The 20,558-nt window shown below is 42.3% G+C and overlaps 1 protein-coding gene across 1 annotated transcript; it reads left to right on the top strand.

Moving 5' to 3' along the window:
• Positions 1–2,032: 2,032 nt before the first annotated feature.
• LOC124683543 (F-box protein At5g39450-like) lies at positions 2,033–11,824 on the top strand. The gene is made up of 3 exons (XM_047218042.1): positions 2,033–2,104; positions 9,165–10,889; positions 11,367–11,824. Exons 2-3 carry the CDS (start codon positions 9,222–9,224, stop codon positions 11,400–11,402), a joined length of 1,704 nt encoding a protein of 567 aa, XP_047073998.1. The 5' UTR covers positions 2,033–2,104; positions 9,165–9,221; the 3' UTR covers positions 11,403–11,824.
• Positions 11,825–20,558: the final 8,734 nt, after the last annotated feature.

Genomic DNA, 20,558 nt, shown 5'->3' with positions numbered 1-20,558 from the left:
TTGATGTAGGAATAGAGGTTATTTTGAACACATCTGATTTGAATTCAAAACTAAGGTTTGATTAGTCAAACATGACTTCAAATATTTGAAAAACCAAGACCTAAGACTTTGGTTTATATTCACATACATTCCAAAATAATACAAACCATAATTCAATATCACACATACAAATCAAGTCATATATCACTTAATGAAAAAAAATTCAAAATAGAAATTTAAATTTTACAAGTTTGGGACAAATTCAATTGCTCATAATAAATGACATAAAAATAGAAAATTACAAGAAAAAAGATGGAAATACTCCGAATTTTATTGTCTATGGTAATTTATAGGATAAAATCTTAAATAAATTAAAATATAGAAAAATCTTAATACAAACTACAAAAATATGAAAGGAAATCATGTCTAACCTATCTATATAAAGCTATCTACAATATATCTGTCCATCTTCTCCAACTTGATCTTCCAAACCAATAACAAACACACACAAAGCAGAGAACTATTTGTGTAGTCACCTTTGTCGAATCCATTTTAGTGTAGAATCCGAATGAAAAGCTTTCAGGAAGAATTCCTGTAAATTTCAAAACATCTCTGATGTTTTTGTTTTTGAAAACAAAGGCAAAAAAGTACAATAAGTCCATCCATATGGTGTAGGAAACATCTCTGAAGCACCAACACCTTGCTCAACATCTTAGAGCATCTCCATTTGGCCCCACACCACCCCCTCCCGAGGCCAAAATTTATCGCCGGATCTACTTTTTTCCCAAGCCGCATCCTCAAGAACCTATTTTTTCCGGCTTGGCCCTAAATTATATCCGGCGATTGCAGGCCAAAAGGTGGATTTCTCTCCACTTTTTTCACTTTCCCTCCATTTCTTGCCGCCATACCCCTTAGACCGCGCCATTTTCCCCCATACCCCGCCATTTCCCCAAGCTCCACACCATGCCGCCCAAAAAGTTCGTCGTCCCTCGTGCGACCGTCGCCGCCACCTCCGAACCCAAGCAGCGCAAGCCGCGAAAGCCGAAGCAGAAGCCGGATGACATGAGCAACGCTGAGTGGGACATGGACGTCCACCGGAGGATCGGTTGCAAAAGCTCAATCCCAGATGGGCCGACGAGGCGGTGGAGGTCGAGGTGCCCCAGTATGGTGGTGCGCTGGCGGTAAGAGCAGCTCCAATTTTTCCTCCACACCCCTCCAATCGCCTTTTCAATTGTTTGGAAAAATAAAATAAAATGATAGAAGTTTCAAAAAATAAGATCTTTCGAGATGCCCATGTATTATATCATCTAGTTTTAATGCAAATTTGAAAACATGGATTTCGATTTATTATGCAAAATGAGGTCGTGTTTGGGTAAAACGAAATTTCTGGTTGCATACGACTTCCGATGGAAAAAAAATTATATTAAAATGTATCTACGCAAAATTTCCTATCCAAAGAACGACGGTGATTCCGATGGCAGCAGGACTACAGGGCGTTGTACCGCCATTTCAGCATGTAGAGCATCGTTTTATTAGTTTTTTATCTACTATATGTACGTCGATTTCGAATATATGTCCGAATTCAGCGAAAAATTAACGAACTAGCCTATATTATATGAATCTCTGCAAATTTTTCCTAAATTTTACTATGTTTGTTTGAATTTGATTCACTGAATTCATAATTTCGCCTCGCTTCCCTGGATTCGTCGCTGGAAAACTAAGCTTTCTCAGTGCTAACTAGCGCCGAATTTCGACCTAAGAAGGGTCAACGAGCGGAGATGCTGTAAGCTTTAGGACAGACGTAGACCTGGACGAGGACGACCACATTCAGTCAATTACCATGACGCCCTGTCTAACCCCGTCAGCTCCACCGGTAAAAAAAATGTTCTGTGTTTTTTCCACAAAATGAACGAAAAGTAGTAGGCCGATAAGCACGAGATGGTCTAGAAAGTTTCATACCGATATTTTGGCAAAGTGGTGAGTGAGGGTGGTACGAGAGCGAAATGCAATAAAAGAGATATTTCCCTTGTTGGAAAAATCCTCTCTGAGTGACAGCCAACCGAGAGCTCGTCACTCTTCTTCTTTCTTTTAGCTTACAAAAGAACCACTTTTTTTCAGAGGTCGAGGAAACAAAGGACGTGAATTTCGTGCTGGCGTTATGGCGCCGTGACCTTATCTGGAACCGTGGGTTCAGCTGGAGATTCCCCCACAGCGTTGACCACATTGAGAGCGTATGTGTACCGAAGTCTACGAACCTCTCAGGTATTTACACTGTGCTCCTGTGGGTGCATGGTACTTGTCTGCCCCCACTTCAGTACTCATCTCGTCCTCTCAGGTACGACGGCTGCAGCAAGGAGTACCACCCGCGGGCCTACATGTTTCATCTCCAGTCCTCCTTTTATTGTTGGCTTTTTCAGCATTTCCAGCTCACTCGTTCCGAATTCGGAAATTTCGTCCAAATGAAAACTGCTTATCTCCTTTCTTAGAATGTAATACAACTAAAGATGGCCGTAATCGTATAAAGTTCTTTGGAAGTCAGTATAGTAACCAACAGCACAAGTATTAAGATCTGTTTGAAGTGCAGAACAGGCTAGTCTGAACTCTGTTCCCCGTTCTTCTGAAAGTGTCACAGAGCGATACCAGTGTTTGCTCTCCAAACTGCAACTCAATGTCTGAACTCCATTCCCTGTTCTTCTGGGTTTCGTTGCCTCTCTGAACAAAATGTTTTTTTGTTGCATCTCTTTTACTTTATCTGTTGGAACCATTATCTTAGTTCTAGAAAAACTCAGTTTCGTTCTACATTATTGGTTTATATTTTACAGTTGTTAGTTATAAACACATTCTCCACACATTTTTTTGCATTTATTATGTCTTATCGCTAAGCTACATAGCTGCTTATTCTTTTAGTAGCGACGATTTGTTTTATCTTTCATCAGCAGTGGTGCCGCTGTAACCAAAATTTTGATCCATTCTCGTGCTCAAATAAATCAGAAAAGTACTCGTCAGTTATTTACAAAATGCACGTGAACTGACCATGTTTTGATGCCAATTGCAGTTCAGGCACACCAACATGACTAATTTCGTTCATTCTCATAGTTCCAAGATCGTTTATGTAGTTTATTATCCATTGATGTTGCACCGTGTAGTCTGTACACTGTCTTTCTCAAGAGACACTTAGTGTTTGAGACAGCAGATATCCACGTCCAATGAATGATGAAGCACGATGAAAAATCTCGAAACCATTTGTTGCTGGTAACCTTGCTAAGGGAGCTCTGTAGTTGATCGGTAATCAGACCCAAAATACACTAGGGATTATTGCACATCAACAATCCATCACCCAGAATTTATATTGAGCAATCATTACGATTAGATGGATATATTTCACCATATCGGCTCAAACAAGTTGAACTATCGTTTAGATGTTGTGCCTCATGATTTAGAGTTTTTAAGAGTCAATGCAGTGTACACTAATTAACGTTTGAGGATACACACTCAGGTATCATATCAAAGAATCCCCCAATCTCAGCAAAAATGTATCCTCACGCACTAATCTTCCGGCGCGTGGTATCCTCACGCACTATCAAATTGTTCCTCTTCGAAGGACCGGAGGTTGTATCCTTCGTTCGGCATTGTATCCGCGCGCATCTTCTAACACAACCTTCGGTATGCAAGCTATCCTCGCCCACCGATCAAGCCCGAAAGTAGGGTATACATGACCCTGCTTTCCTTGCACACAGGAATCCTCGCACAATGTCAAAGGGATCCTATAAGATGGACAATTTCGTCTGTTGCCTATACTTAAATTTGTATCGGTCGTTCTCCATTGTATCCTCGCGCCTCACCTAGAGTAACTTTAATCAGCCATTCTACAGCCACATGTCGCGCTAGTAACCATTCGGTATGCAATGTGTCCTCGCCCACCGACCGAGTCACGAAAGTAGCCGTTTGATATGCATGATCCAGATGCTTACCTTGTTGTCAAAGGTATCCTCGCACACTATCAAAATGATCCTATCCAAAGTACTATTCCTCGTGCACGTGGTATCGTCACGGGTCATCTATAGTAACCACTTCTGTCAATTTGTATCTTTGCATGCAACAAAAGTAACCGAAACCCTACGCGATAACAAGGTGATCCGACGTTTGACACATAGTAACACTTCGGTTGCTAGTAACCATTCGATATGAATGCCACGGATGCTATCCTTGTTGTCAACGTATCCATGACATTTTATTGTTTTGTAAAATCATCTAGCCGACCAACAAAGGTATCCAAAATGTGTTGTCGTAAGGTACCGTTCGATATATTAGAAAACGGGCGCATGCGTCCATTACCCTTAAAGGCGGACAGTATCCTAGCGCCTCATCTAGAGTAACTTTTATCGGCCAAGTCACGAAAGTAGCCGTTCGATATGCATGACCCGGATGTTTTCCTTGCGGTCAAATGTATCCTCGCACACTATCAAAACGATCCTATCTGAAGTACTATTCCTCGTGCACGCGGTAATCGTCACGGGTCATCTATAGTAACCACTTCTGTTCATTCGTATCTTTTCATGCAACAAAAGTAACTGAAACCCTACGCAATAAGGCGATCCGACGTTGTACACATAGTAACACTTCGTTTTCTAGTAACCATTCGATATGAATGCCCCGGATGCTACCCTTGATGTCAGGGTACCCTCGCACACTCTGGAAACAATCCTATCCGAAGTACTATCGCTTGTCCATTCGTATCTTTGCGTGTAACGAAGGTAACGGGTCCTCGTCACTTGGCCCCCACGTGGCCCCTGCAAATAGCATGGAATCTTACTACGACATCATGGGATCCTCACGTGCCATCTGAATTAACGTTTGAGGATACACACTCAGGGATCATATCAAAGAATTCCCCAATCTCAGCAAAAATGTATCCTCACGCACTATGAAAATCATCCGGCGTGTGGTATCCTCACACACTGTCAAATTGTTCCACTTCGAGGACCGTTCGGAGGTTGTATCCTTCGTTCGGCATTGTATCTACATGCATCTTCTAACATAACCTTCGGTATGCAAGATCAAGGCACGAAAGTTGGGTATACATGACCCGGATGATTTCCTTGCGCGCAGGGTATCCTCGTACAATGTCAAAGGGATCCTATAAGACGGACAGTTGTGTCCGTTGCCTATAATTAAATTTGTATCGGTCATTCGCCATTGTATCCTCGCACCTCACCTAGAGTAATTTTTATTAGTCATTTCTACAGCCACATATCGCGCTAGTAACCATTCGGTATGAAATGTATCCTCGCCCACCGACCGAGTCACGAAAGTAGCCGTTCGATATGCATGACCCGGATGCTTACCTTGCTGTCAAAGGTATCCTCGCACACTATCAAAATTATCCTATCCGAAGTACTATTCCTCGTGCACGTGGTATCGTCACGGGTCATCTATAGTAACCACTTATGTCCATTCGTATCTTTGCATGCAACAAAAGTATCTGAAACCCTGCGCAATAACAAGGTGATCCGACGTTTGACACATAGTAACACTTCGGTTGCTAGTAACCATTCGATATGAATGCCCCGGATGCTATCCTTGCTGTCAAGGTATCCATGACATTTAATTGGTTTGTAAAGTCATCTAGCCTACCAACAAAGGTATTTAAAACGTGTTGTCGTAAGGAACCATTTGATATACTAGACAACGGGCGTAGGCGTCATATACCCTTATCAGTGTCTCCAAGGGTGAAAGGATCTTACCATGATGTCATGAATGACCTCTCGATATAGAAATAGTGGATGTATGTATCCTACATTTTGTCCATACGGTTCTTTGGCTGCCGAACAAAGTATCCTTGGCATTTTCTTGGTTTGTAAAGTCATCTAGCAAATCAACAAAGGTATCCATATGTGTTTTTGTAAGGAACCATTTGATATACTAGACAACGGTCGTAAGCGTCCTTTACCCTTATCAGTGTCTTTAAGGGTGAAAGGATGCTACCATGTTATCGTGAATAACCACTCGATACACAAATTGTGGCTATATGAATCCTACATTTTGCCCATACGGTTCTTTGGCCGATGAACAAAGTATTTGTGAAATTTTCTTTGTTTGTGAAGTCATCTAGCCAACCAAACAAAGGTATCCATACGTGTTCTCATAAGGAACCATTCGATATACTATACAATGCGAGGTGGCATCCTTTACCATTATCAGTGTCTCCAAGCATGAATGGATCCTACCGTGATCACATGGATAACCTCTCGATACAGAAATCATGGTCTTATGTATCCTACATTTTTCCCATATGGTTCTTTGGCCATCGAAAAAAGTATCATTGACATTTCATTTGTTTGTAAAGTCATCTAGCCGACCAACAAAGGTATCCAAAACATGTTGTCGTAAGGTACCATTCGATATATTAGAAAACGGGCGCATACGTCCATTACCCTTATCATTGTCTCCAAGGATGGAATGATCCTACCATGATCGCATGGATAACCCCCCGATATACATAAATCATGGTTGTATGTATCCTACATTTTGCCCATACGGTTGTTTGGCCACCGAACAAAGTATCCTTGACATTTTCTTGGTTTGTAAAGTCACCAAGCCAACCAACAGAGGTATCCATATGTGTTGTTCCAACGAACAATTTGATATACTAGACAAAAGGCGTAGGCATCCTTTACCCTTATTAGTGTCTCTAAGTATGAAAGGATCCTACCATGATATCATGAATAACCTCTCGATACAGAAATTATCTATCCGACATTTTTCCCATACGGTTCTTTGACCGCCGAACAAAGTATCGTTGGCATTTTCTTGGTTTGTAAAGTCATCTAGCAAACCACTAAAGGTATCCATATGTGTTTTTTGCAAGGAACCATTTGATATACTAGACAACAGGCATAGGCATCCCTTGCCCTTATTAGTGTCTCTAAGTATGAAAGGATCCTACCATGATATCATGAATAACCTCTCGATACAGAAATTGTGGTTGTATGTATCTACATTTTGCCAATACGGTTCTTTGGCCGTCGAACAAAGTATCCTAGGCAATTTCTTGGTTTGTGAAGTCATCTAGCAAACCAACAAAGGTATCCATATGTGTTTTTGTAAGGAACCATTTGATATACTAGACAACGGGTGTAAGCGTCCTTTACCCTTATCATTGTCTCCAAGGATGAAAGGATCCTACCATGGTATCATGAATAACCTCTCGATATAGAAATTGTGGCTATATGAATCCTACATTTTGCCCATAAGGTTCTTTGGCCGATGAACAAAGTATCCGTGACATTTCTTTGTTTGTGAAGTCATCTAGCCAACCAAACAAAGGTATCCATACGTGTTCTCATAAGGAACCATTCTATATGTTATACAATGCGAGGTGGCATCCTTTTCCCTTATCAGTGTCTCCAATCAATATGGTTATACAAACGAACTTCTATCTTGAATCAATATGGTTGTATAATTCAATATTGCCTATCGAATTATCTGTTTCCCAACAAAATCAGTACAATCTACATATCCTCCCCCAGCATAGACACGGGAAACATGACTTTACAGAGATGAAACACTAACAAAAAAAAATCTCCCAACTTTAATTTTTTTTATCTAATTTGATATAACGAAAATGTGTGTAATCCCAAAGGCGACACACGAATAATGATACCAATACTTGACCTGACACCTTTAATAGAAAGCCCTCAATTCCCAAATCTTGTGCATCTATTTGTTCTTGGCGAACAGAAATTAGTGTGTCTCTTCTTGCACTTCTACAGGGGCAAGGGCTTCAGTTGAAGACAATGCTCGCTAGTTCAATGTGAGTTCAGTAGTTCACAACACTAACTGAAACGAACACATACATGAGATTAGTGTCTTTTATTGCTAAATAAAAAACCAGCACATGGTGGAACAACAAATAATGACATATTAGCACCACTCCCTGGGAGCTGATTGACAGTAGTTGGTGATTCCCTTTTGATAGCAAGGGCATGCTCACCTTATTGATGAGCTAGGATTATACACACTCTAATATAACAACTCATCGATGCGATTTTTCCGCATACTGAAGGCACTAAATGATAACAAATAGGATCAGGTATGAGGCACTGAAGATGTAAACTTATATACAGAGGCCTTCGTTTTATTTATATGAGCAACTACACAATCCACCATAACATGTATTAAAACTCCATATTAAGTGTACTTTCAGCACTGTACTTGTAACAAACTAGATTCAGGAACTACATTTAATTGCTAATCCGGGGATTATGGTGTAGTAATAATAAAGAACATCCAGACTGCTCTCATTGGATACTCGGGTGCAACTAATCTCTTCTTCAAAGTGCGATTCGATGCAGGGGAATAGCATGCCGTCTGGATTGGCGAATCATCCCGGATTTGGGATTGTTGCTGCAACTCTGGAGCTGACAGGTCTGCTTCCTCGGAACGGGGAGACTCGTCGAGGTCGAACACCGAATTTCTGCTGCAGTCTTCATCATTTCCGGATCTGCAGGGCACTGGATCTGATCCACAGCCGCTTGAATTCGATCTCAGCATGGTCGACGAAGTGTGTGCGCTCGATTCGGCATCCCGACTGGCTTTTGTTGGGAACCAGTCCCAGTTTGGCTCATGATTTTGCTGCGACATTCTGGGGAACGAGCTGGGCATGTGAAATCAGGAGACATAAGAAATCTAATACTCGAGATTGGGGCAGGCTTGGGGTATTAACTGAGGAGCAAATCGGTGAATCCCTCTGGTGTTCCTGCCTTCATTACTTGTGCGAAGGGGGGGGGGGGGGTGGCTAGTTCTTGAGGATAGATTTCTGCCGAGGCGGAACGGCGGCCGGAGAATAACAGACCCGAGAGGGAGATGGAGGAAGGCGACGGTCCTGACCGAGAGATTCAAACTTCAAATGGGCGGAGGGGACCGGGGTCCGGCATGCGGCATGCGGCCATGTCGCCGCCGTACAAGCTGGCAGAGCACAAGGACGGGGAGGTGGGGGAGGCTGCCGATGTATTTGTCAGTTAGGCAGAGCCGTAGCTAGTAGTATCGGGGGAGGAAGCTAGTCGTATCGCTCAGTGGTAGGGGTCAACCAGCTGAGAGTGTGGGCCTCCATCGCGAATCTTCGTGCCAGGCGAACGGCACCGATTCAGTCCTGGCGCCATAAGGCCACGACCTGGCACTTACCGGGAAACAAAAGGCAAAAAGCTGACTGGAGGCACACGCCACACGACCGCCCGATCCCGATGGCTGCCGTCGTCGACGGCGCCGAGCTCATCCTGTCGGTGCCGGACGACGTGCTCGCCCTGATCTCCGCCCACCTCCGCCCCGGCGACCTCCTCGCGCTCTCCGCCGCCTCGCGCCGCCTCCACGCCGCCCTCTCCGCCGCCGACAAGCCTTGGCTCGCCCAGTGCCGCCGCCTCCTCCCCTCCTCCCTGTCCCACCTCCTAGCCTGGCGCGCCGCCGCGGGCGGATCCTCCCTCACCGTCTGCCGCTTCCTCCACTCCGTGTCCCCGCTCCGCGGCCTCTGGGCGCACCAGAACCCCGAGCTCGGCAACCTCGTCGCCGTGCTCCCGGGCTTTCTCTCCCTCGTCGCCGTCCGCGCCATCCCGCAGGAGCTCTCCCCGCGCCTGCTCTGGGCCCCCGTCTTCGAGATCCTCGCCGACGCCCACGGCCGTCCTACGCTCCTCTTCCTCCATGGCCATCACCCAGGCTCCCTCTTCCCCGGCCTCCTCGACGCCCTCAACCCCCACGCCAACACGCTCCTCCTCGAGGCCCACGCGTCCCTCTCCTCCTCGCCTATCCAGCAGTTCCCGCGCCTCTCCTTCGGCAACCGCCGGCGGCTGCTCGACGCCCTCGTGGCCTCCTGCCGCCTCACGCTCCCGCCGGACCTCGCCGCGGCGCCGCTCTTTGCGCGGTCCGACGAGGACATCCCCGTGCTCGCCGCGCGTCGGGAAGCTATGCTGCGGATGCACACCGAGTCTGGCGGGGGTATGGTGGGCACGCCGGAGCTCGAGGCGCTGCTACTGGGGGCCAAGAAGATGCTGCCACTGCCCGCGGTCGACGCTACCGGCGACGAAGTGGGGCTGCGGAGGAGCCTCTCTGCGATGGCTTGCCGCCTCAAGAATGGGCTGCGCCAGATGGTGACACGCTCTGCGTCAGCCAATTCGAGGTCAGAGTACGCGGACAGCAAGCATCTGCCATTTGACAAGTTCTTGCGCGCCGGTCAGATGGTCGGCCTCAGCCTCCGGGGCTCGCGGGTGCGACTGTCGACCTACCGCGCATGGCCGAGCATGAACGATAACCGGTTGGCGCTCTACAAGCTGACGACGCAGACACCCATGCCCGGCCGGGAGTATGCCGGGCTGTGGGGAGGCACATTTGGGTGGCCACCGGGGCGACCGGAGGACGAGTGCAAACCAGGGAAGGCTCTCTTCTTCCTTCTCCTTTCATATGAGAAAGACAGCGAGGGGAAGCTTCTGCTGATTGCAACCAAGGTGTTGGAGGGCACACACTATGTGGTGCATCCCAATGGGTCGTCCATGTTTGTCGTGCGGGTGGGTGAACCATCCACGGAGGCATTTCCATGGATGACAGAAGACGAGGATTCCCGCAGTGTGGACATCGATAGAAGTTTCGCCGGGGAGGGCATTGCCAGTGGTTATGGGTTCAGGTACCCTGGCTCAAAGCCTGGGTCATTATTTGTTCTCCGGGATGGCCGGCTCGCCTTTGTTTGGAGAGACAGCAAGTCTGTCCTCACCTTGCAAAGGCTCAATTTAGAGGAGCTACTGAGGAAAGGGGAGCGTGTGCCTGCATTGCCGCCGATACCAAACTTTGTGTACCTCACCAAGTCTTACTCCAATGTGTATACTGTGATGCACGGTAGTTCCAGCTGCTCATCTTCTACCTCCCAGGTATATATAGCACTACAATTTTATTCTGCTTAATCCACTTTGAAAGTTCTGACAAGATCAACATTCTAACAAGTACCAACTTGAAATTCATAGCAACTAGGCTATTATTAGTAGGCCATCCAAGGTTCACCCATTTCTATTCAGATTTGCTATCTAATAAGAACCTAGTTAAATTCATATTTCTCAGTCCACATAGAAATAGATGCTCCCTTTCATATTTGTTGTTTGGACAACCATGTGATATGATAAATAGAGTTAAGACTAAATCTTTTGACCCCGGCAAATTTCCATATTAGTTGTTTGCACAACACCGTCCTCTCAACACCATCACGATGAACTGAGAGTCTGAGACACTGAGTTATGACCAAATCCTTTGATCCCAACGAATTTCCGTATGTTCACTTTGTATTTAGAAATTTAAGTTGTTACTGATTGTTGACCTTAGCTACCAATTTCATTGATGTGCTCATCTAACAGGTAAAAGACGCAACTAAGGGCCAGGAACTCAGATGATCCAACTGATGCAGAGGTAAAGCAAGTGATGTTATTTCGCAAACAAAAAAGTGATGTTGCTCGATGAAGTTCCAGTTTCCTCATTGGCAGGCTACAGACCAAAACCTGATTGCTTTGACATGATGGTCTTACTTCTACCAAGGGAAGAAGACTGTAGTGCTAAATATAGTATCTTCAAAGAAATGCCACTTTCCAGCAGAAAACACAGGAAATGGCATCAATATACATAGCTGTATTGCAATTATCTTAGTTATTTTCATGCTTCTGCTTTAAAATTATCCAAATCTAAAACGAATGAGCTGCGATTCAGCAAGTGCCAAGATGGCGCCATTTGTAATGAAATTGTATTTTTTTTTCAAAGTATATATGGTTGAATCAGATTCTTGGCTGGCACAATATATAAACTGCCATGATCGATCTCACATAATTATTTCATTTTTGTCATACATTATCTGCCTACCACAAGTGTGTATCTTTTGTAGGGGTTCAATAGCGGACACTCAAAACTCATCCCGGATGCATATGCACCCGTTATGTAAAAACCGTATTTTAAAAAGTTCAAAAATTCAGGAATTTTTTTTCGCATGTAGAGGGATGTGTTCTATGCGGATACGTAAAGTTTTGCATAAAACCAATAATTTTTGTGCCCTGTGTAAAAACACAAAAAATATCTTGAGAAATAGACTATTTTTGCACCAAAAGTTTTGGAAATTCAATTCGCCTCCCAGGTGCGTATGCTCCCTCTACCAAATCATATTTTGAAGTGTCGAAAATTTTTGACAAAAAATTCTACATGTAGATATATGTGGGTTCGTCAAATTTCACGAAAAACCAATATTTTTTTGATCTATGTAAAAAAGAGAAAATTTATCTTGTCGAAAGCATTATTTTTAGCAATAAATTTTATCTTTTTCACAAACGTCACATGAATGTTGATTTTTTATGAAACGACCTTGTGAGCGTGTAGCACGTGAAGATGTACGTGCAAATTTTTTGTTTCATTTTTTTTTTTTTTTGAAATTCAGTGTGTAGGATGTATTTCAAAATGTAGGGAGCATATGCTCCCATGTTCCAAAACACCACTCCCCAAAAGAAAAATTTATAGAGGACACAAAACATGTCAGTATTTGCTGAAATAACTTTATGAGTGTGTAACATGTTAAAATATACACGAGACATTTTATATTTGTTTACTATTTTTTAATATATTTAAAATGCATTTCAAATAAAAGATGTATATGCATTGAGTGCAGAAACACCTGTCCGTTCAATAGTGTCTACTGTATTTGTTTATGGAACAAAGAAATGATTAATACTTTGCCTTCGAAGGCAGGTATTGTCATCCCATATTTGTGAAGGCCAAATGTAATCAGCTATTTCATATTGCTTGGTATTAGAAAAGTAGAGTCCCGTTGTTCTCTTTAAAGATTAATAGTATAGCCAATTGTTAACTACTCCCTCCATTTTGATGCGTAAAACTTATTTTTTTGAAGTCAAGCTAAGTAAAGATTGATCAAACTTTTATAAAAAATTATCAACAAATACGATATTCTATAGATATGATATAAAAATATTTTAATAGATATTTATTTTGTATTTACATATTAATGATATTTTGGAAAAACTAAGTTAAATTTTACATGATTTACTTTTTCAAAAATAATATAAGGATTGTTCATTGGAATGTAGGTACTATAACCTAGTGCCATGTTATATATAGAAAACACTATATGTGCAATAGTTATGATAAAAAAAAGTAGCAGTACATTACGAGAACATTACTACAAGTCCTACATCTCAATCTTACAAAGTGCCTAGAAGCATGTGATGCAGCTAGCTTTTTATCTAGAGCTTACTAGTATTCTCTCTTTTCTTTTTTCCTCATCCAACTCAGCAGAGATATGTTACCTAAATTCTCATAGCCTGATGATATAAGCTTATTATAGTTGTTCTTAGTCTACGTCTTCAAAAAAATCAGACAATTCAGGGGTGTATTTATTATACTATCTGGTGTTCATCTTTGAAGTAGTGTGCTAGTTCTAAACCCAAACAAAAATAAACAAATTCATGCAGTTTGGATGCAAAGTAGGCTTGCTAACGGATAAAGCTTTAACGTCTAAAATTTAATTACCGAGTTTGTTACAGTGAAAATTGTGCTTACTACCATATAATATAGATTAAACTAGGATATCTGACCTAAAATGTAGACTAAAATAACAATGGAGTATATACTAATGGTACTTACCTTGGGATCCCCTCCTATATTACACCCTGATGAGTTCACTGAAAATGATGAAGGCATCCTCACATGGACTTGGTGGACAGGAGGCCATGTGAACATGTCATTAGTTCTCTTTTGATACTTAAGGATACTTTTAACTAATGTCTAGTGTTTCACTCTTGGATCACTCTGATACATGCTCATCAAGATAAGAACATAGGGCACATCTAGTCTAGTACACATCATGGTATACATGATAGGGAATATAGCCGAGGCATAGGGGATGTTTCTCATCTTTTCTCTTTCTTCTGTCATAGCCGGATAAGTTTGTTTTACTCAATGTCTTACCTTGCAACATGGGTAAGAACCCTTTATTTGCTTCGTCATTCTGATCCTCTTCAGAACTTTGTCGAGGTATGAACTTTGGCTACATCCTATTAAACGTCTCGATCTATCTCTATAAATCTTGATGCCTAATATATAGGCGGCTTCACCAAGATCTTTTATCAAAAACAATAGTCAAATAATCTCTCACACAATTGAGCAGCTCTACGTTATTTTTTATAAGCAATATATCATCTACATATAATATTAGGAATGTTATCGAGCTCCCGCTCACTTTCTTGTAAACACAAACTTCTTCATGATTTTAGACAAATCCAAGATTTAACAGATGGTGTCTTAGACAACTCATAGCTTAAAAGTCCACCGTCAACTTCAGTTAACTACAGTTTCATCGCATATTCCCCCTCTAGTTGGTATACTCGGTGTTTCGCTCTCCAATGAAGCTCGCCACAAAAATCAAAGTTGCCATGTTGATGGTGTGTAGCCCAACTCGTTACCGCCATATCGGTCGATGCTGGCTTGATGTCGGTGGTTATATTTTATGATTGTATATGTTAGACATGTTTAACTCCAGGTTTTCATAAGGTTTACCTATAAATATAATTGTTGGGTTAATTCTTATGTTCTTCTTAATTAATAATGGTAACCACGAATATATTTTTTGATAAAGGAAATGTATTAATATCGTAAAGATAGCAATTACATCTAGACTATGCAACGATGCAATACCCTAATGGCACTACACATGCACACAACCTAAAAAAGATCTATTTCTTGCAGCAGCACTACAAACACCACCAAGACAACAACTGAATTCCAAATTATCTATAACGATGCCTCCAAGAAGGAAATAATGCACAAACTTTCGTCGCCTAATCATAGATCATAGGTTTTCACCCTTGAGAAAGACCATGCTCTCAAAACAATGCCTTCAATAACGCCACTACCAGTCACAACCAATTAAGGCTGGACCTTGTATTTTCACCCTGGAAGGTTGATGGTTGTGAAATACGCCATTTTTTTATCGCGTTTAAATGTTTAGCTAAGTGAAGAAATTGACTAAGTTTACCTCCCAGTTTGTTACTAATGACTAATTATTGCAAATATGTGCAATCTCTCCTATCTTTGAATGGTGTGCAGGAAATCAAGTCATAATGATAAATGGACCTGCATTTCGCATCACAAGTACCACAAAGTTGACTAGGCTTGAAAAGGCAGTTCCAAAAGGTTTAGCGGACACCGGTACGGGAAAGGCCCGCCTGTACCATACGCCCATTCCTGAGGTGAAACACTATAAGTTCTGTGAAGGACACGGCGCCAAAAGGGGAGCCATTCCTCGCCAAACAGAGCCACCATCCATCAGATCCATCTACACCACACCGAAGGAGATCCATCACCATAGTTCATCCATTCCATCTCTAACCTCCTCCATAGCCATAGCCATCACTATTGTAATAGAGATATACTTGAGAATTGGCGACCATTGTAAGAATATTATGGTTTCAATCCAAGTATTTGCCATAATGATTTATATCTTTGATCTTGATCTTGATCTTGATATTATGTGCGAATAGTCCCCACGGGCTGCGGGTTAGGGTGAATCCTCGTAGCATTTATGTGCATATAATCTTATAATATGTGTAAGGATTGAATAAGAGTTTTGCAATCTTGTATATTTATCCTTTTGCCTCGATTCGATGATCTGCAAGTACCCATGTCTATTGGATCGATCAAGGGAAGAGGTGAGATGAGTGGAGAACGGTGTACTACCGCAAAACCCCGGTGACAAAAAGGGGAAAATAACGATACATGTTTAGTGATTCATTCAGAATCAATGGCACAATCATCTAGCTTAATGCTTTGGTCTGTATTTATTTACTTAGTAACTATTGTTACTTGTGGCTGTGAGAACAGTGGTTGGACCAAGAGGCTCTTGTCACCTCTGGCTTTAGGGGAAAGAGTATTTATGGATGTGTTTCTCACGATTTTCCTATCTCTATTTAATTCACTACATATTTGCACTTCATTTCTATATGTATGCATAGCTGCAGGAGAATCCTTAACCCTGGCCTATTTTCACCATGGAACACACCCCATTTAAGAGTAACTAGATAGGTCCTGTATACATAAAATCAAATTAACTAGCAAATATTATAGACATTTCCTTTACACCATTTTAGCAGTGCTTCCCAAGGTTCGATTAAACCTAGGTCTTCTAGGGAAAAAGCTTATCATACTACAATCCATAATCTGGATTGAAGGTATCAAAAACCCTTTTTCTGGCATTGTTGCCGGCGTAGCAATTTTGCTATTCCGGTAAGGTTACTAGAGACCTTGTTAGTCAGTTTTATTTTCGTTTTAGTTTTTATTTACTGTTATTAGTTTACCATTTTGTTCTCTATTTGAAAACTCAGAAAATTAGTTACTTGTTGTTTTATAATCATAAGAGAAAATACCAAAAAGATCATAAGCATGGCACACAATAAGTTAAGGGAATATGATATCCCCAATAATGATTTTATTCGTGCACCCATAAGTCAGCCCGCTGTTACAAAGAACTATGAAATTAAGCCTAACCTTTTGAGTTTGGTTTAGCAGAACCAATTTGGAGGCTTGACTGCCGAGGATTCAGGTATGCACTTGAATATATTTACTGAAATATGTGACATGATGCGCATTAAAGATGTTGACTCCAATGCGGTAAAATTACGCTTGTTTCCTTTATCACTAAGAGGAAAAGAAAAATACTGGTTGCTAGCTTTGCCTAAAGGAACTATTACTTCATGGGATGAATGTACAAATATATTCATGACTAAGTTTTTCCCACTAGCAAAGACTATGCAACTGCGGTTTCTAACATTACATATTTTAGACAAGAAGACCGCGAGCCACTAGCGCTTGCATGGGAAAGGATGAAAGAAGCCACCATGAACTGTCCAAGTCATGGAATGGAGGACTGGTTAATTCACCACTTATTGTATAATGCCCTTAACCCAATGTCAACGTCTATGCTTGATACTGCAGCTGGAGGAACATTCATGAGCAAGCAAGTTGAAGTTGCAAGAAGACTTCTAGATGATATGAAAAGCAACCATGCCCAATGGCATGTAGAAAGATCCTCCTCAAGAAAGGTGAATTCAATCATCGAAGGTAATAATGAAGAGCTTACTTCACAGGTAGATGAGCTTTTAAACATTTTGAAGGGTAAGGAAAATACCCAAGTTAATGCCATCACCAATTCTAATGTTGAGGAAGTACACTTCATAGAAAGAAATCCTTATAACCCTGCATGGAAGAGTCAAAAAAATTGGCTCTAACTTTCAAAAGCAATGTATTAATCCTGCATGAGTTCAAAACAATAATTACACTAATGTTAGTGGAGCAAGTAATGGTAATGTTTCAACTGGAAACACTTTCAAAAGTTTTATGCATGCTCAAACTGAAAAAATAGCACCCTTACAAAGCTTATTGAGAATCATAGATTATGTTAGGGCATTTATCTAATCAAATTGTTTCTCTCAAGAATGATGTTCAAGTTCTACAGGAGAGGACAAATACTATTGAGGTACAATTGGGCAAGATAGCTGAAAGCCAAACTATAATACGTGCAAGATTTGCAGGGAAGCCCAAACCAAACCCCGTTGAAGATCTCAAGATGATGATGATTGAGGGAGAACACGAAACACCTAAAGAACTGGACTATAGTAATGCTTGATCACCGGACTACTCTGTGGAAGATCTAGTAAAGATGATCACCGTCAAGAATCCCGGAATTGGTCAAGGTAACGATACTATGTACCGCCAATTTATTCATGAAGTAGCATGCAAAGTTTGTGAGTTAGAACAACAATATAAGAAGCTAGCTGAGAAACTCCCGGCTAAGCTTGATGATATATTTGAGCCCACTATTAAGATTGATATTGGAGTAAATAAGGTAGCTGCACTTTGTGATCTTGGTGCAAGCATCTCCACCATTCCAAAAAGCTTATTTGATAAGTTAAAATTGGGGCCATTCAAAACAACTGAGCTAAGACTTCACTTAGCTGATTCAACTTATAAACAAGCTGTAGGCATTAAAGATAATATTATAGTAGAAATTAAAGGATGTCCCGCTCTTATTGATCTTGTTATTGTGGACATGCCTGAAGATCCTATAACTCCTATAATCTTAGGAAGACCATTTCTTAGAACTATAAAAGCTCTGATTAATTTGCATGAAGGAAATGTAAGAATTGGACTACCATCCAAAGAACCATTTGTAGTACACTTCCCTAGAAAGAAGAAGGCCAAGCATGATGACAATATGGGATCATTACTTTAAAAGCTAATTACTTTGGAGTGGGTCTTCCACTTCCAAAATCTAAATGATCACCATTTGGGTCAATCTAATTAACCTTAACGCTTCATGGGAGGCAACCCATGTTTAATAAATTTTCTATCTAGTTTTTGTTTTAGTTTAATATTTGTTTGTTTTTTTTTGTTTTCTAATAAAGAGTGTTCATCACATACTTTGGAAAAGAGGAGAATAAATAAGTATTTATGCCTCTCAATTTTATATGCTAACATTTGAGCATTCTTAAAACTTTATATATTGTTGTTTTACCTTAGTAATTTTCGAGGGAATGTTGATGTGCAACGGCATGTGAAGGAATGCAAAGAAATTGAAAGTTTCGTAGGTTCCTGGAAGTTTAGCGACCATCGGTACAGTGGCGTATGACTGTACCGCACGCCCCGTACCACATCCTCACCCCAACGAAGAGAAAGTTGGAAGTTATGTCGAAATCATCTAAAAGTTTAGCGACCATCGGTACATGGGTATCCGCTCGTACAGGCCGGCTGTACCATCACGACGAAGGAACTCCAATATGTCGTAGATGAATCAGTAAGTTTAACGACCACCCATACGGTGGGGTGCGACCGTACCGCCTGACCGTTCCAAGTGTACCGCCTTAACCTAAGGCAGCGGCACCCAGTACAGGCGGGTTGTGCCCATATCGTCTGCCTGTACCAAGTGTCGGATGCGACTCAAAGGCTGGGAAGAGGAAAACCTAAATAAGATTTTCATATTCTCTCTCTATTTCTCCTCCAAACTCAAAACCAAATCCATTGGATCTTCAAATTTGTTCTTTTTATTCGATTCCTCGCACTCCATCGAACCATGGTACGTTTCTCCTCCGATCCCCAACTTATTTTCAGCGACTCCATGCTCTAGATTTTGCCATTATCAATCTAGACTTAGGTCTTATTATTAACTTCATTACCCTAATGAGCATGTTAGATTTTTAAATTCGAGGAGATTCTTTTGTAAGATGTGTAGAGGATGATCATATTTCTATCAGATCAGACATTTTTATTTCAAGATCACACATGCCATGGCTGCACAGGCCGCACCACTGGTTGAGAACACCCCTGCTGCACTTGGCATTGAGTTCGATGAACAACGCCAACTCAACATGTTGTTGCCTAATCGAAGGTATCCCGAAGGAGGGATCCTCACAAAGGGGGGAAGAAGTAGGGGCATTGGGCGGAGAACCATTGGGATGGTGGTACACAGTTTACCCAGCTTCAGAACACGCTTCTCGGAGGCAGGGCCTACTGCTATGTCGTCGTGGTGAACGAGCAGATGCCATAGGATGGCTTAAGTTGGGGCCGAATGGACGTATGAGGATTCGGGGGAGGGTTTGCGATTAGATGGGAAGAACTTCCGGAATTAACGAGATGTCGGCGTCGCTCCTCGTTTTCTCAGCTTTTGGTTCCAACTACACAGAAATATTCTCGGAATTGGCCAGTGGTCACCAAAAGCCATACTTCCTATTTTCCACTCAAGGTTCCGCAGCACCCAAGAGGGACCAGAGTGCTTGCGGGGGCCCTACCCCACATGGCGGCGCGCGAAGGGGGGGCGCGGCCAAGGGGGGGGGGGCCCTATGGTTTGGGTCCCCCGTGTCTTCCGAGGCTGCCCTTCCGCCCATAAAGCCTCTCCGGCCGCGAAAAACCCCTAAAAACATAGGCCTACGATTCGAGAAAAAGTTACGCAGCCGCCGCCATCGCCGAAGCCAAGATCCGGGGGACAACGTGTCTCGCCCCGGCACGCCGCCGGGACGGGGGGCGGCCCCCGGGAGTCATCTCCATCGACACCACCGCCATCTTCATCGCTGCTCTGTCTCCTATGATGAGGAGGAGTAGTTCTCCCCCGAGGCTAAGGGCTGTACCGTAGGAGCTATGTGGTTCATCTCTCTCTCCCATGTGATCTTTATGTGATCATGAGCTTTGCATCACTATTACTGTGTCTGTGCTACTCTAGTGATGTTATGAAAGTAGTCTATTCCTCCGGCATGATGTAATGTTGACGAGTTGTGCTGCATCATGTAGTACTTGGTGTAGGTTATGATTGTGATCTCTTGTAGATTATGAAGTTAACTATTACTATGTACTCTAGAGTGTGTGATTCACTCTCCATGGTGTGACAGTGACAGTGGTTTGCATCGTGTGATTCCCTTATGAATGTTGTGGGAGCTTGTTTAGCCCGGCTTGGAGGGTGCTCTCGCAGCCCTACACAATGAATGGTGTTTGTTATCCAACAATAGAGTCTT

This window comes from Lolium rigidum, chromosome 1, assembly GCF_022539505.1.
Source record: "Lolium rigidum isolate FL_2022 chromosome 1, APGP_CSIRO_Lrig_0.1, whole genome shotgun sequence".
NCBI classification, from domain to species: domain Eukaryota; kingdom Viridiplantae; phylum Streptophyta; class Magnoliopsida; order Poales; family Poaceae; genus Lolium; species Lolium rigidum.
Note: the sequence above shows the minus strand (reverse complement) of the source record. Positions and strands in the feature narration are given on the sequence as shown.

Bases quoted from the DNA above. Each gene is read 5' to 3' on its own strand.
- LOC124683543 (XM_047218042.1), top strand. From the start codon at position 9,222: ATGGCTGCCGTCGTCGACGGCGCCGAGCTCATCCTGTCGGTGCCGGAC. The intron at 10,890-11,366 runs GTATATATAGCA...CTCATCTAACAG, and splicing joins GCTCATCTTCTACCTCCCAG to GTAAAAGACGCAACTAAGGG.